The sequence below is a fragment of the Callithrix jacchus genome, chromosome 2 (genome assembly GCF_049354715.1).
Source record: "Callithrix jacchus isolate 240 chromosome 2, calJac240_pri, whole genome shotgun sequence".
Lineage (NCBI taxonomy): Eukaryota > Metazoa > Chordata > Mammalia > Primates > Cebidae > Callithrix > Callithrix jacchus.
This window is the reverse complement of record NC_133503.1, coordinates 49,005,925-49,022,072: the sequence shown is the minus strand read 5'-3', so window position 1 is coordinate 49,022,072 and position 16,148 is coordinate 49,005,925. Positions and strand designations below refer to the sequence as shown.

At 52.5% G+C, this 16,148-nt stretch overlaps 1 protein-coding gene across 1 annotated transcript; it reads left to right on the top strand.

The window, feature by feature from the left end:
• Positions 1-4,600: 4,600 nt before the first annotated feature.
• Positions 4,601-10,479, top strand: ARSI (arylsulfatase family member I). The gene is made up of 2 exons (XM_002744367.6): positions 4,601-5,480; positions 8,870-10,479. The coding sequence occupies exons 1-2, from the start codon at positions 5,170-5,172 to the stop codon at positions 10,275-10,277; spliced, it is 1,719 nt and encodes a 572-aa protein (XP_002744413.4). The 5' UTR covers positions 4,601-5,169; the 3' UTR covers positions 10,278-10,479.
• Positions 10,480-16,148: the final 5,669 nt, after the last annotated feature.

Here is a 16,148-nt window from a genome sequence, read left to right as displayed (position 1 = left end):
TCACTAGAAGGATATGGCCTGTCAGAGAGGGCACCAGAATGGGATTCTCTGCTCCCACGCTGACTGCCACACGTCTTTGCCAGCTACAGAAGCTCGTGGGGGTAGAAGTGTGGGTAACACCATGCTGGCCTCTGTGGGTGGCACAGAGGAAGCAGAAGGTGGATGAGAGGGGCTTGCCTTTGAGGAGAGAGGGCACTCTAGTTGGGCAGCTGAGAATGACCTCCAGCATCACCATGGAACCCGCTGAAGATGCTGCTTTCTCACTAAGCCTGTGTCTGCAGAGAGGGTGTTCTGCAACTGAAGCAGACCTTACTCTATGAACTGTTCATATTAACCATTTTGGATGGAAACCTTGAAAAAGAGATAATGCCTTTCTGGCTTTCTTAAAAAGAGGATCCTCAACTGGATCTAAACCGGAGGACGACCTATCATTCACTTCTGTGCTGGACGGTGATTTGGCCATGTTGCTGCGTCTGTTCAGGTGAATATAGCCCTTGGCTCCTGGACCAAAAAAACCGAAACTCCCAGGCTTTTGGAATTTATCAGTTTTTTTTTTTTTTTTTTTTTTTTGAGACGGAGTTTCGCTCTTGTTGCCCAGGCTGGAGTGCAATGGTGGGATCTTGGCTCACTGCAATCTCCGCCTCCCAGGTTCAAGTGATTCTCCTGCCTCAGCCTCCCAAGTAGCTGGGATTACAGGCATGCGCCACCACGCCTGGCTTATTTTATATTTTTAGTAGAGATGGGGTTTCTCCATGTTGGTCAGGCTGGTCTTGAATTCCTGACCTCAGGAGATCCACCCACCTTGGCCTCGCAAAGTGCTGGGATTACAGTCTTGAACAACCGCGCCTGGCCCATCAGTTTGATTTTTGTTTTTTTGTTTTTGTTTCTCCTTAATTTTTCACTGTGAAACATATGAACATATTTTGCTGTAAAATAGGCAAGTGTCTCAAGTCACTTTCTTATATACTCCATCTGAGCTGCTTCTAATATTCTTGGACTTGGAAAGGAAATGATTGGCCTTGTAAGAATTGTGAATGAAGTTAAGAGTCAGTAGGTTTAGACTGGGGAAGGCCTGAGGAGTTCTCCTCTGAGTTCAGTGACTGAACTCTGATATTTTGACTGTTCAGAGGCCTTCCATGTTTTCTTTTGGTCTTTATTTGATCCGGCCTAGACGAATCGACCCCTAGAGAGAGGGCGATAGCATGCATAATTTGTGCATAAGGTTTTTCCTAAGGGCAATAAATCAGAATGAAATAATATTGGTACGTAGATAATTTTAGTTCAAAGATGGCCAAACATACACATATACCTAGCCTAGCCACTAACATGCACATGTGTGCACGTGCCACACACACATACACACACACACACACACACACACACACACACACACACACACAAACGCCAATGAGAGACAAAGCCACAAAACCAACTTGCCCGGTTTTTCACTTTTATCTCAGTTCCCTAAAAAGTTGTCTGGGAACAAATAATTAAAATCACAACATTTTCAAATGGGAAAGAGCTTTCAAAGTGCTTTAGTTTTGCTCCCCCTTTTTTTAGTTCAGGAATCTCTTCTATTCCCTCCTGGATAGACGGGCACTTTAACCCCCTTCTTGCATGGATCCAGTAATGGGAAGCTCTGCTTCTGTACATATGAATGGTTATGATGATTGTTCTCTGCTTTTGAGAGGACGGACTAAGTCCTACGGGTGAAATTTACTTTCTGAAGTCTGATTTCATCAATGGAAATCTGTGACAGGAAGTAACAAAACTATACCCCCGCCACATGTGATCTGCATTTTGTATGCAGATATTAGGCTTTCTGTAGTGTTCTAATGTGGATGTCCTTTTGGAGTTAAGTGATGACAGCACATCTGTGTGAATGGGGGACAGATCCTTCCTGTGTGGGGTGGACATTCCTGGGGTCAATTGTCTTGGAAACACTGAGTTCTGAAAGAGAAACTGAAAAGGCTAGTTTAACTGGCTGGAGAGGGAACGTCTGATTCTCTGAGTCTTACTTCTTAGGCCTGAACTCGAGAAATCTTGAAGTTTTGAGAATCTGTGTGGGTGAGAGTAGGGCTGATGAACATTATCCCAGGGAAGAAGGCAGGTAAGCACCTTGTCTTGTAAAGAACACAAATGGAAGTTAAGTGAGCCGATCTTGAAAGCTATGACCATGATTAGCATTACAAGTTGTGTTTATTTCCCCCTTGTCATCCTTGAGCCTTTGGAAATGTCTGGTTTAAATGTTCCAGCCCTGCCTAGCTGTGTAATGGCATCATTGGAATTGCTGAGGGTCAGCGTTTATTTCCCTAGAACATTAGAGGGAGGATGGTGCTCTCTGAGGCCTCTGTGGGTTTTGGTGATTATGGAGACTCTCAACAAAAAAGTGAGTATTAGGGAACAAGAGTTGGACCCAAGGTCTACCCACTCCTTTCCACATGGTGATTCACCCATCGCTGCCATTCTTAAGCAGTGGCCAGATTTCCTACAAAAGCAATCCTGTAAATTGGTCTGAAATCTGTCTTCCTGTAACTCTCACTCAGAGGACTTAGTCCTTCCTCTCAAAAGCACAGAGAGCAGTCATCACAAGCATTCACATTCACCAAGTGCTTACTATGAGCTGGGCACTTTAATGAACATTGTACTATATCCCATATAAACTATTATCCCATTTTACAGATGAAGAAATTGAGGCTGAGGGAGGTAAAATAACTTGTGCAAGGCAAGACCCCAAATGAGTGGCAGGATTTGAACTCAAGCAGTCTGATATCAGAGCCCACTGTCTTGAACTCCGGAGTCCTGCTTGTCTCAATGACAGAGATCTGCCTCCTGTGATCTTGCCTCCTTGGCCTTTTTTTTTGGTCCAGGGGTAGAATCCCCACCCCAGCCCCTTGCTGTTTCTCTTTGTGCATGGAGTAGAAGGAAGGCATCCCTGCCCAGTTCCTCTTGCCCTGGGGCAATGGAAAGAACGAAAAACCCTAGTCCACCTGACCTCCAGTGACTTGTCCCACTTCGACCCCCAGGACAGCCTCGTGGAAGCCTTCGGAAGCACCGTTTTATCGGCCTTCCCTTTAGGAGGCTGTATTTTTCCTGTCTGTCCTCAACATGTCTTCTGCCAGAACAACAAGCTCAGTTTTCCCTTCTGATAAATCTGGTCACCCTAAATATGGGGCTTTGAGCAAATGGGAGCGGCTGGCCCCACGCAGCCCTCATTTCGAAATGCAGATTCACACGGGCTGCTATTTTGGAGGTCTGGTTTCTTTCCCCACACGCAGTGGTTTTAAGTAAGAGGGAAGGGATCATGACAGAATCTTGGCAGGGGAAAGATGCTAGGAGAGAAGATGCACCTGGGCAGTCTTTGCTTTCCAAAGTCCCCAAACACTGGCCCTTAAAGAAGCTGGGGGGTGGGGGAGAAAAGAGGGTCCACGGTCACATAACACTGGGATATACAGCTTACCCAGCCCCTCCTTCAGAGCAGCAGTATGCATGTTAAACAGTTGAAGTCCTAGCAGTAAAGAAGCCTAACTGGTTTTGTTTAGCCCAGTTTTTCCATTTAAAAATGTAGCCTAGTAAAATTTTGCAAAACAATGATGCAGAAAAGAGCTTGCAAACCAGTTCCGATGGTCTGATTTATTCCTAGGAGAGGTTTGATTTGGCCTATAAAGGGCTTAAATTTTGCTTTCAGTTAGTCACTAACATTTCACAACTGGAATATTTCTCTAATAAAGAGTGTATTCCTCTTGAAAAATCGGAAGATTACGGATCTGGAATCACCGGTCCGTATTCCTGCCTATGGTCAGCTGGAAACCAGGCTGTGATTTTTAACTTGCTGTAGCCCCTGTGTCTCCTTAGGGAAAGACAGCTATCTCCTGCTCTACTCATTTCTGATGCTCCTCGGGTTCCAGAGTCCCCCAAGCTTGCCTTCTCTGGTGTGGAGGTTTCCGTGGGTAGGCGTTGGCTTAGGTGACCACTGGGGCCCATTCATCCATTCATTCATGCAACAGATACTGATCGAGCTTATACTGTGTGCTGCACCCTGTGGATACAAGATGGATAAAACAGCCCCTGCCCTCTGGATTCCAGCGCTGGCGTTCTAAGATTCTAGTTGGGAATTGCAGAAGGAGGAGGAGGGAGGGGTTGAGGAGAGGGGAACTGGCAAGGCTACAACCAAGCTTCCCGACTAGCCCTGCGTGTTTGCCAAAGGCTTGCCATTCTCCATCGCTTTCTCCACTGGCTCACTGAAGGGCGCTGCCCCTCCAACAGCCACTGTGCGCCTTAGAGAAATAGCCACTAACTTGCTCTGTGACTTAGACGCGTTGCGGCTCATCTCGGGGCCTCAGTTTCTCCATCTGTAGAATGACCCGGATGGACTAGAAAATAATGGGCTTTCCTTCCAGGGCTGGCATTCAGAGAGGCTAAGACTCCGTGATCGAGGAATGTCTGACCCAGCTATTCCGGAGCTGTTCCATCGAATTCCAAGCAGCCCCACTCCCTCCTTTCCCCATCCCGGCCAGGGGCGGGCGCTGGAGCCAGCAGGCCGGGAGGGCCTGGGCTTTCCGCCCGGGGGTGGAGCCGCTGCTCTGCGTCCCGCCTCTCCACCTGGGGATCAGCCCCGGCAGATGTTACAACTTTTTCGAATTCTCTCCCGCGTTGTCCCCTCGACCCGCCCAACTCGTGCCTCCCTCCCCTTCCCTTCTGGGGTCCTGCCCACCTCTCTGCGGGGAGCTGGACTGTTCTGAGGACTCCGGGTGGGGTGAGAGGCCGGGAAAGCAGAGGCGAGAGAAATTAGGAGGCGGGAGAAATACAGGGCAAGAAGGAAGAGGGGAGTCAGAAAATGGTAGAGAGCACTTTTTGGAAGCCGCCACGCCGCGTCTCAGGCTGGCCGGGCTGAGCTGGGGAAGAGGGAGCGAAGGCGGCGCAGGGCCGGCGCTCTGGCAGCCGGAGGCAGCTCGGCGAGGGCCTGACCTTCCCAGAGCGCCCCGCTGCGGCCGCGCAGATCTGGCCCCGCCGTCCGGCAGCCGGTTCCGGACCTGACACTGGGCCGCCCCCGGGGGCGCTGAACGCCCTCGCAGCATCCAGGCCGGCTGGCGGGTGGTGCGCCCTGGGCGCGCGAGGCGGTGAGGCCCCAGGTGCTCTGCGCGCCGGGACGCGCGGGCCGGCTTGGCGATGCACGCCCTCACTGGCTTCTCCCTGGTCAGCCTTCTTAGCTTCGGCTACCTGTCCTGGGACTGGGCCAAGCCGAGCCTCGTGGCCGATGGGCCCGGGGAGGCCGGCGAGCAGCCCACGGCCTCTCCGCCCCAGCCTCCGCACATCATCTTCATCCTCACGGACGACCAAGGCTACCACGACGTGGGCTACCATGGTTCAGATATTGAGACCCCTACGCTGGACAGGCTGGCGGCCAAGGGGGTCAAGTTGGAGAATTACTACATCCAGCCCATCTGCACGCCTTCGCGGAGCCAGCTCCTCACTGGCAGGTAGGCGTAGCTTAAGACCTTGGGGCTGGGCACCTAAGCCCTAAATCAACCCCTGCCAGTACCACCCAATGCTGGGATCTGGGAAATCTCCTATTGGCTGTGTAATCATGAGTAAGTCCCTTGCCCTCTCTGGGCCTCCATTTCCCTTCCCTTACGCTGAATGGGCTTCATCATCTTTGAGGTCTTCTTGCTTTCCTGTTCCAGGACACTCACATTCCACACAATGTGGAGACATCTGGTCATCCCTTTGTTAGAGAAACATGGCAGCCTCCGACATTTACTGCTGCTTCTATTTATGGACCCTGAGCAAGTCATTTAATTTCGCTAAGCCCCAGTTTTCTTGCCCATAAAATGGAGCAAAGAACAGTTTTCATCTTGAAAAGAAGTGGCAAAGGTGGAATGAGTTGTGTGTCACCTGCTTGGTTGTCAATATATGGCAGGCTCTATGTCACCTGAGGGATTCAGGTCCCCATACTGTTTGATGAAGACATTGGGAGAAGACCAAGGAATTGATAGGTGGAAAAGAAAGACACATACGATGTCATGACCTGTGTAGTCTTAGGCTGGTTAATTCATTTCTCTGAGCCTCTGTTTTTTCATCTGCAAAATCCTCCCAGATTGGCTGGGAGCCCCAACCAGATATGCTGCTTTTTCAGTAAGGAAATGTCCACAGGTGAGGCAGCAGGATTACAGGATGAAAAAAGCAGGGAAACAGGAGGTGGGGGTATGGAAGGCAAACTCCGGCCACTCAGGAGAAAATCCTTTGACAGAGCGGAAGCTAATTCTTCTTGGATAGGGTCCAAGGCATGCTTTCTCCCAAGTTCCACCCAAGTGCCACTAGTGTGATCTCAGGAACCAGAAGCCTTAGTCTCCCTGTTTCTTAGTCTCTCTATTTTTTGGATGGGAGCAATTGAGACAAGGACTCAGGGAGGGCCCAGCTTTGGGGCCTGTGCTCAACTTCAGGGTCTGTGGGAGATGGGATTGAGAGGCCAGGTGTTTGGCAGGGGTGCTGGAGCTGGGAATCAAATGGTGCCCTTTCTTCCTTTGATCTGGCATCCGGCGTTTAGATTCAGGAACCAGAAGGAGAAGAGAAGAAAGAAGGAGGGGTGTGTATGGGTTGGGGTGGTGTTGCAGGGTGGTTGTGTAGTGGTGAAGACCCATGTTGACCTGCAGAAGAGGGAGGAATCTGCATTCCCAAGAGTTGTACACAACTTAACGTTTCTCTCCTAACAGGTGACTTTTGGTTTAAGCAGCGGAATGAACAGACAGCAACAGGGCAGTGCTCCAGTCCCCTGATCTGTGTGGTTGGCCAGTGCCTGCCCTCCACCCCCTGCAGTTGGCTCCATCTCAATGATGCTTATAGTGCTCATTAGTGTTTGTTAACACATCCAGTTGTGTTTTGTGATGCTGGAGAGAGGCAAAGTTTCTCATGTGACTCACTTGCAGATGGGCTTCGGTGACTCTTAGCTGGCCCATCCGCTTTACAAACCAGTGCTCCATGGCACTCCACCTCTATGAAGACAGGCCCAGTTGTGACTCAAGGCCCTGGGGTGCTTCTCATCTCAATTCCCATCACTTATTAGCTTGACTGAGGCTTGGAGAGGCCGTTATCACCAAAAGATTTTGAACATGAGTTGAGTAGACCCGGGTTCAAAGCTTAGCTCCACTGCTTGTCAGCTGTCTGAACTTGGCTCGTTGCTGCACTTTTGACTCAGTTTCATCATATGTAGAATGGGAATGGTAATAAACTTCCCTGCAGGTTTTTAAAATGAGATTTAAATTACATAATGTGTGTGTGTGTGGCACAATGTGTTTAAAATGGCCAGTAGCTAATTATAGTTAACAACAATATCAGCTTTAAGATAAGGAAGCCAAAACAGAGAAACTGGCTCCTGTGCTCTGGTTGAAGATGTCAAGTATTCAGGGCTTGGCTTAATTTGGATGCCTGGGGGTGAAAAAAAGGTGTGGGATTCTAACATACTTGTGAAGTTCCAGGCTTCTTATTTACTCTGGAACTTTTAAGACTTGAGGAAAGGCAAGACACCATAAGCAGATCACTTGGGGGCCTTGACCAGAGGAGGAAGCTGGGATGTGAATGAGTAAGTGAGGAATTCAGGATTTGCCTAACCATTCACTCCTGCCTCAGGATGATAGCCTGGAGCAAGGGTCATATGAGCTCACTGGCAGGCACATGGGAGCTGGTCTTGAAAAACTGGGAAACTAGTTGAGTCTTAGATCTATTTCCCATTTCAACCAACTCCTACACAGGAGCAAACTTGAGGCCCCATATGGGAAGAGACATGGCAACCCAGTTTGCTGAAAAGGAGTCCCTGCTTGGACTCTACTTGTATTTATATTCAAGTCCTGGCTCCGTTCCTGACCACTGAGTGACCTTGGGCAAGCCCCTTTCCCTTCCCTTAAAAAGACCTTAGGTCCTTTTTAAGATGAGATGAGTAAATAGGGGATGAATTGGGTCCCTTCTGGCTCTAAAACCCTCTTGAGTGTCATTCATTTATTCATTTCATAAATAATCAAGTGCTCTTTGAACATCACTTGGGTGCTAGGAATAGAAGGTTGAATAAAGGACAGTCCCATTACATGTCACTGGGCCCAGAAGCATGTGCAAATGAGTATAATCCCATGGCCAAGTAAGAAAATGACAGTGTGTACTAAATGCTAGAGCAACCCAGAAGCAAAAGTGACTAATTCTTTAGGAGAGTTATGAAAGACTTTATAGCACGGATAACATTTGGGCTGAGCTTTGAAGAGTGAGTTAGAATTTGCCTGGGAGAGCAGAGCTTGCTCTAGGCCCCAGAGCAAGTTAACAGCTTACAGCTTAGGGATTCTGGAGCCAGACTGCCTGGGTTATAAATCCCACTCCAACTACTAGCTGTGTGAATCACCAGGTAAGTAATTTAATTTACCAAGCCTCGGTTCCCTTATTTGGAAATGGGAACAATAATATGTACCTTCTAATTTGTGGTGAGGATTTGGTAAGATAATTCACGTAAGAGGCTTAGTGTAATGCCAAGCTCACACTGAGTTCTTGCTAGTAGCTGTTATTATTGTCATTATTAACCTGGGTTCAAATGTTAACTCCCCAACTTCCTAGCTGTTTGATCCTAGGTGAGTGGTTTAACCATTCTGAGCTTCAGTCTCCTCAGCTGTAAATTGACAATATGATCGACTTCCAGTGATTTTGAGGATTGGATGAGATAATGCATTTGAGGTGCTTAGCACATTAGATAATACCTGGTGGTTGCTATAATTATTTTTGCTGGTAGCGCTGGGACCAGAGCCCACCTCACAGTGGTATTGGAGACTTGGTGGCCAGAGCAATGGTCTGTAGCTCACCCGTGCCTTCTGTGCCTTCCCCTCTTCCCCACCAGGTACCAGATCCACACAGGACTCCAGCATTCCATCATCCGCCCACGACAGCCCAACTGCCTGCCCCTGGATCAGGTGACACTGCCCCAGAAGCTGCAGGAGGCGGGTTATTCAACCCATATGGTGGGCAAGTGGCACCTGGGCTTCTACCGAAAGGAGTGTCTGCCCACCCGTCGGGGCTTCGACACCTTCCTGGGCTCACTCACAGGCAACGTGGACTATTACACCTATGACAACTGTGATGGCCCAGGTGTGTGTGGCTTCGACCTGCACGAGGGTGAGAATGTGGCCTGGGGGCTCAGCGGCCAGTACTCCACTATGCTTTATGCCCAGCGTGCCAGCCATATCCTGGCCAACCACAGCCCACAGCGGCCCCTCTTCCTCTACGTGGCCTTCCAGGCAGTGCACACACCCCTGCAGTCCCCTCGTGAGTACCTATACCGCTACCGCACCATGGGCAACGTGGCCCGACGGAAGTACGCGGCCATGGTGACCTGCATGGATGAGGCTGTGCGCAACATCACCTGGGCTCTCAAGCGCTATGGTTTCTACAACAACAGTGTCATCATCTTCTCCAGTGACAACGGTGGCCAGACTTTCTCGGGGGGCAGCAACTGGCCGCTCCGAGGACGCAAGGGCACTTATTGGGAAGGTGGCGTGCGGGGCCTAGGCTTTGTCCATAGCCCCCTGCTCAAGCGAAAGCGACGGACAAGCCGGGCACTGATGCACATCACTGACTGGTACCCAACCCTGGTGGGTCTGGCAGGTGGTACCACCTCAGCAGCCGACGGGCTAGATGGCTATGATGTGTGGCCAGCCATCAGCGAGGGCCGGGCCTCGCCACGCACAGAGATCTTACACAACATTGACCCACTCTACAACCATGCTCAGCATGGCTCCCTGGAGGGGGGCTTTGGCATCTGGAACACAGCTGTGCAGGCTGCCATCCGCGTGGGTGAGTGGAAGCTGCTGACGGGAGACCCCGGCTATGGCGATTGGATTCCACCACAGACACTGGCCACCTTCCCAGGTAGCTGGTGGAACCTGGAACGAATGGCCAGTGTCCGCCAGGCTGTGTGGCTCTTCAATATCAGCGCTGACCCTTATGAACGGGAGGACCTGGCTGGCCAGCGGCCTGATGTGGTCCGCACCCTACTGGCTCGCCTGGCCGAATATAACCGCACAGCCATCCCAGTGCGCTACCCAGCTGAGAACCCCCGGGCTCATCCTGACTTTAATGGGGGTGCTTGGGGACCCTGGGCCAGTGATGAGGAAGAGGAGGAAGAGGAGGAAGAGGAAGAGAGGGCTCGAAGCTTCTCCCGGGGTCGTCGCAAGAAAAAGTGCAAGATTTGCAAGCTTCGATCCTTTTTCCGTAAACTCAACACTAGGCTGATGTCCCAGCGGATCTGACGGTGGGGAGGGAGGAAACCATCCTCTGGATGTTCTTCCTCACTCCAGCTTGGCCCTGCTCTTTCTCAGGGAGAAGCCTGTCACGTCTCCATCTATAGAGAATTGGAGAGTGTAGAGTCCCTTGGTCGAACTGGGTGGGAAACCTAGTTGGGGGTGGGAATAAACCAGACTGGGATATCTGTGTCTCAGTCCTGCCTCTTCACTGACTTGCTCTGTGACCTCAGGTGACCCGCATGAGCTTTTGGCCTTGGTTTCCTCATCTGTAAAATGAGCTTTAATGACTTTGTGACTCTGTGGTGTGGCCCTGGAGCCTGGGGCCATGGTGGAATTCCTGGCCGGCCTTGCCACCTGGCACCTCATTTAAGGCTTATCCCTTAATTCGGGATCTTTATGGTGGTGTTTGGGTGAGGGGCCACATGGTGGGGATCTCAAGGCCTGGCCCCCAGCGGAAGGAAGCATGGCAATCTGGCTGCTTTCTACAGGGACCCCCTGAGCGCTGAGGGTGGAGGCGCAGGGATCGGGGCGGGGGGGTTGAACCTGGGTCTTCACATGGCCTAGGTCAGTCCTCAGGTCAGACTGGTGTCGGGGGCTGTGGTGCAAAGCTCTTCTTTCTGCCCCTCCAGTACTCAGAGAAATCGGCTGGGCCATCAACCACTGCAGCACCGAGGGTGGTGGAAACAGCTGTGAAGAGCCCCCGCACCAGTACTCAGGACACCTGGGTTCTCCTCTTGGGCACAGTTCTTCCCTTTTAGGCCTTGATTTCCCCACCTGTAAGTGGGGGTGTTAGCCCTGGCTCTGCCTCCCTCACGAGGCTGGGGAAGACTGGCCAGAGTGAGGTTGTGGAGGAGATTGTGAACTTGATTAAAGTGTCATGAAGTGGAAGCGAGGGATGCAGTGCTGACAGTGAGCACGTGTGAGTGTGCGCAGGTGGGTCCTGGGGGCAGGTGTGAGCTCACAGTTGGCCGAGTGAACAGGAGGGGAGGTGGACATCCTGGCTAGGAGGTAGAAGGGATGGATGGGAGTCCTGCCGCAGACCCACTGTGTGACCTCAGGCAAATCTCTGACCCTCTCTGGGCCTCAACATTCCACTCTGTTCAGTGGATGAGCTAAGAGCATTTGACCATTCTGGGCTAGTGTGCATGTGTGCGCGTGCATGTGTGTGTGTGCATGTGTGTGTCTCTGTGTGTGTGTGTTGGGGTGGGGGGCAGGCTGAGTGGTGGGGAGGAGGCCACGGTGGTTGCAAAGCCCGCCTGCCGCCTAGCGCGCCTCCATCCGCACACTGCGTTCTGCATGTCTCCTTCAGGTTCCAGTCGGCGCAGTGTGTGTAGGCGAAAGCCCTGCTGTGAATTTTGAAAATAGTTATTTTTGTCACTGGCAAAGGAGGCCTGTTAGGACTCATCAGCTTGTGGATGAGCAGGATGGGTGGGGTGGGTGCGGTATGTGTGGGGGTTCAGGTATTGGTTAAAGAGCTGCATCCCCACCACAGAGATGGTTGAGTCCAGGAGTGAGGGTCTGTCCTGAGGCTGCTGGTTGGAGGTGACCATTCATGTGCTAGGCCCCTTCCTCCTGGCCCCGTTCTTTTTACCCCTTAACACCTCCCCGCAACTAGAATCCTTCCCTGCCTCCATGATGTTGATGCCTGGCTGTGGTGGGCAGGACCCAGGACAGGCAGAGGCCTCTGGATTCCAGTGAGTTTCAGTCTGCTCGGGAGGGAGGCTCTGAAGAAGTCATCTGCTAAGGCAGTGGCCCAGGCCTGACACACCCTGGGAGATGAGCTGTCCGTAGCTCGCCCACTCCTCAGGGTACTCCAGCTCTGCTGGGTGCTTGTCCAGCTGTGTGGGCAGGGCCTTTCCAGGGTGGCATGGAGCCAGGGCTTCCCTGCCACTTCAGGCTTGCACGAGTTGTATGGAGGCCTCTCCTGTGCCTGCTGAGTCAGCCCTGCCCCAGGCCTGCCCTCCAGCTTCAGTCCCCACTTCTTTCCCGAAGCCCCTGCCCTTTGGGGTCACAAGTGCCCTTTCTGCTGTCCCTTAATCACTGAGGCTTACTCCCCCTGTCACCAACCTAAACCAAGAAAGACCAGCTGAGGAGGGGCTGGCACCTCTTCCTGGTGTCCTAAGAAGGAGGCTTGGTCCCAGGTCTCGGTCCAGTCTCAAATCCAGTCCAGAACTTGGCTGGCTCAGCGTCCTACCTAACCTAGCGCCCAGAAAACAGCCTGGTGGCCCCACACAAGCTTGAGCCTGCAACCTGGTCTAGGAAAGCTGGCGGCTGGCCTAAGCCTGAGATTGGTGGAGTCTTGGGTGCCCCAGAGCATTCAAGCACTACAATGACAGGCTCAGCCTGTTGTGACTTCTGCTCTTCCCAGCAATTAGCATGGTTCCCACCGGCCTCCTCCCATCTCCTGTGGCCCAAGTTTCCTCCAGCCGGGGCACCTGGGTCTGGACTCTGCCAGGCTGCCAGTTGACACTGCCAGGCAGGTGCTCGTGCCATTTGAGCACCTGTGCTGGTGGGGAGGGAAGGGAAGGCAGATCAGAGACAGCTCCGGCCCCTCAGCCCACAGATCTGGGGAAGTGGATCCCAGAGATGCCTGGTGAGACCCCCTGTCTCTCCCTTGGCTGTACCAGATGGCAGCTGATCTGCCAGCTATAGAGGCCAGAGCCAGGGGGCAGCCTGTCTAAGCTGGGCCCTGCCAGTGGGGTCGTGGGCTCTGGTGACCCATCTCCCAAGGGCCAAGAGATAGCGCCTTACCTGGGAGGGCCGGTGCTCTGGGCTCCATCCTTCTCAGGAGAAAGTGGAGGTTCCACTGGGGAGACATCCTGCAAGCTCTTCCAGGACTCGAACTCAGGCCCTTTAACTGCAGGGCGTGCTGTGCGGCCCTTGGCCCAGGAGCCACTGTCCTCTGTCTCATGGCTGTCTGCTTCACTCTCCCCTGCACAGAGTGCCTCCTGTGTGGCGAGGCATCAGGGACAGTGCTGCTCCCTGACCCCTGACTTCCCCCACTTCTTCATGTAGGCCTAGCCTTACTGCAGTGAATGAATCCAATCACCCTCCAACCAGACCCTCAGCAGGACCATTTCTCTCTTGGCCCACTTTCTACCATTCTGCCCCCTACCCTCACTGCCCTTAGTGGGACAGGCCTGTGGGGACCCTTTGGGTGGCACGCTTTCTGTGGTGCCTACCCAGGCCCTTCAGGACCCCGAGGCATTCAAGCATATATGTGTGAGTGCGTGTGTGGGTTGTGGAAGGTGGCATTTGAACCAGCTGTCACAATGCCGCTGGGGCTACAATCACCCACCATGGAACACAGCCCTGCTCTCCTTTTGTCCCTTCTTTGTCCATTGGGCACTGCCTGTGTTCACATACCAATCCCTATTCTGGCATGTCAGGGCTGGGTTCAGCAACCTCCAGGGCTCCCACCCCTGGCCACCAGCCCATAGCATGCGGGCCTGCTCTCGAGCGCCACATGCATGTTGCAGATGGGGGCACACGTGCTGCCTCTTGTGCCTGCCTTGGCCCTGGGGAGTGGGGAGTTGGCAGGAAAAATCCCCCTGATGCAATCATCGGCTCATTCTCTCAGCACCACAGAGGCACAGCTGGCTCTTCAGTGCCCGCCACCAGCGGGCACAGCTGCTAGCTTCACGGGCTCAAGGGAGGCGTTGGATTAGCAGTCGTGCCTTCTCAGCAGAGTAGCTCTTACCCTCAGGATGGGGTGGTGCCTATCCCAGGCAGTGCCCACACCCCTGAGCTGAGCTCTGGAAGCCTCAGAGGCTCAGAGGGGCATGTCTGTGTGCTCATGTACAAGACTTTCAGAGGGGACTTCTTCCTCTTCTCCCTCCTTTTCCTCCCTCTTCTGCCTCTCCAGCCATCTCTCCACCACCAGGGTCCTGCAGCCGGCGACTTGCCCATCCCCCAGGACCACATGCATAGTTCAGGCCAGCAGGGGAGGGAAAGAAGAGTTACAGAAAGAGAGGGAGATGGAAACCAGAAAGGAAGTCAAAAGGATGAGAAGGACAGAGAACGGAGAAGGAAAGATGCAAGGGAGGGAAGAGCGAAAATGAGGGGGAGGGGAAGGCAAGAGGAGAGAAGAAAGGAGTGGCTCACATCTGTAATTACAGAACTTTGAGAGGCCCGGGTGGGTGGATCACAAGGTCAAGAGATCAAGACCATTCTGGCCAACATGGTAAAACCCCATCTCTACTAAAAATAGAAAAATTAGCTGGGTGTGGTGGTACCTGACTGTAATCCCACCTACTCGCAAGGCTGAGGCAGGAGAATCGCTTGAACCCAGGAGGCGGAAATTGCAGTGAGCCCATATCACGCCACTGCACTCCAGCCTGGTAACGGAGCAAGACTTTGTCTCAAAAAAAAAAAAAAGGAAAGTTTGAGAGTTGAAAGGAGAGATGTGGAAGTAGGGAAGAAAGACAGAGGGGACAGCAGCAACTGTGCTGGCCCTGCTCCCAGTGGCCACAGAGGCCCCCACCATGGTCCCCATCACAGACACGGAGAGAGGTGGCCATCTTCCTGCCTGCATTCCTTCACACCCTTCTCTGAGGGACCTGATGCCAGGGCTTTCCCCACATACTCTTCTCACTTCTGAGCATGCTCCATTTCATCAGGGGGAATAGGGAGAGGAAACAGGGGTCAGACCAGCACCCAGCCATGCAGGACTGTCCCTACACTTTGATTAATACAGCATCATAGTCTCACAGCATAGTTGCTTTTTTGTTTTCCTGGTGAATTTTTAAAGCAGCATCATCGTTCCTTTGGCACTCGATGAGCTGGAGAGCCTTGTGATTCCTCTCCTAGCTCTAGTCCTTTGTTCTATGGAAATTGCTGCAAACTAGGCTTAGACAAGGTGATCTCCAAACCATGAGCTAAGTTCCCAGTGCGGACTTAGGGAACAGTGCCCTGGCGTGCGGGAACTTAAGACGATGGTGTGTGCTTCCATGATTCAGGGAGGGGGGTATGAGGAGAGAGTACTTTTGAGTTTCTTGATAATAATTTCCCACTGTTGAGCATGTATAGTATCAGCCACTGTGCTTGTTTTATTGAATCCACAGAACAGCCTGGAGGTAGGGAATATTATTGACCCAATTATGCATATGAAGACACAGAGGCACAGAGAAGTTAGGATATTCATCCAAAATCACACAGCCTGTAAGTTGTGGAGTCACCCTAACTACTAAGCAACACTGCCTCTCCTGTCCCTGTGCAATGGCAGGTGACCTCAGTGGTCACTAAGGGCTCTTCCAGCACTTTCTTGTGTGGAAGCCATACCGTCCTAGGGGACAGGCTAGAGGGTCTGGGGCAGGAGAGGTAGCCCTCCCCTACCTCCCCACGGAGGCCTGTAGCTTAGCCACTGTGTTCTGTGCCCTGCCCACCGCCCACTGGCTGTGCAGCCCCCAGGCACGGGCCTCTCCTCTCTGCCTCTGAATTGCAACGTTGGCGGCAGAAGCGGGAAGCTTATTGTGCGCAGAAACAAAGCTGAGTGGTTTTCCCTTTTTCTGAAGGTGGTAATGGTGCAATTAGTGGCTAAGCCATTACCCCCCTCCTCCCTTGCTCGCTTCCCCTCTTCCCCTCTGCCGCCCTCCCTTTCCTCTCCTGGGATCAGTGGCTGAATGGGAGAGCTCGCCCATCATTCTCCCCGACTCCCCACTCCCAGGAGGAGGGGCAGAATGGAGGGGTTATCTGGATGTCTCCAGGGGCCCCTGGATGTAGGATAGTGAGTCAGGGACTTTGGGGGGTTAGAGAATCCCAACAAGCAGGTAGCAACTCCTGCAAGTGAGAGGACTAGCAAGGCGATGCGGAGGCTCAGAAGGGGTGGGCTAGAATCACTGAGGGTCTGGATGGCTGGATCCTTTTTTCCAACCCATG

Bases quoted from the DNA above. Each gene is read 5' to 3' on its own strand.
- ARSI (XM_002744367.6), top strand. From the start codon at position 5,170: ATGCACGCCCTCACTGGCTTCTCCCTGGTCAGCCTTCTTAGCTTCGGC. The intron at 5,481-8,869 runs GTAGGCGTAGCT...CTTCCCCACCAG, and splicing joins AGCCAGCTCCTCACTGGCAG to GTACCAGATCCACACAGGAC.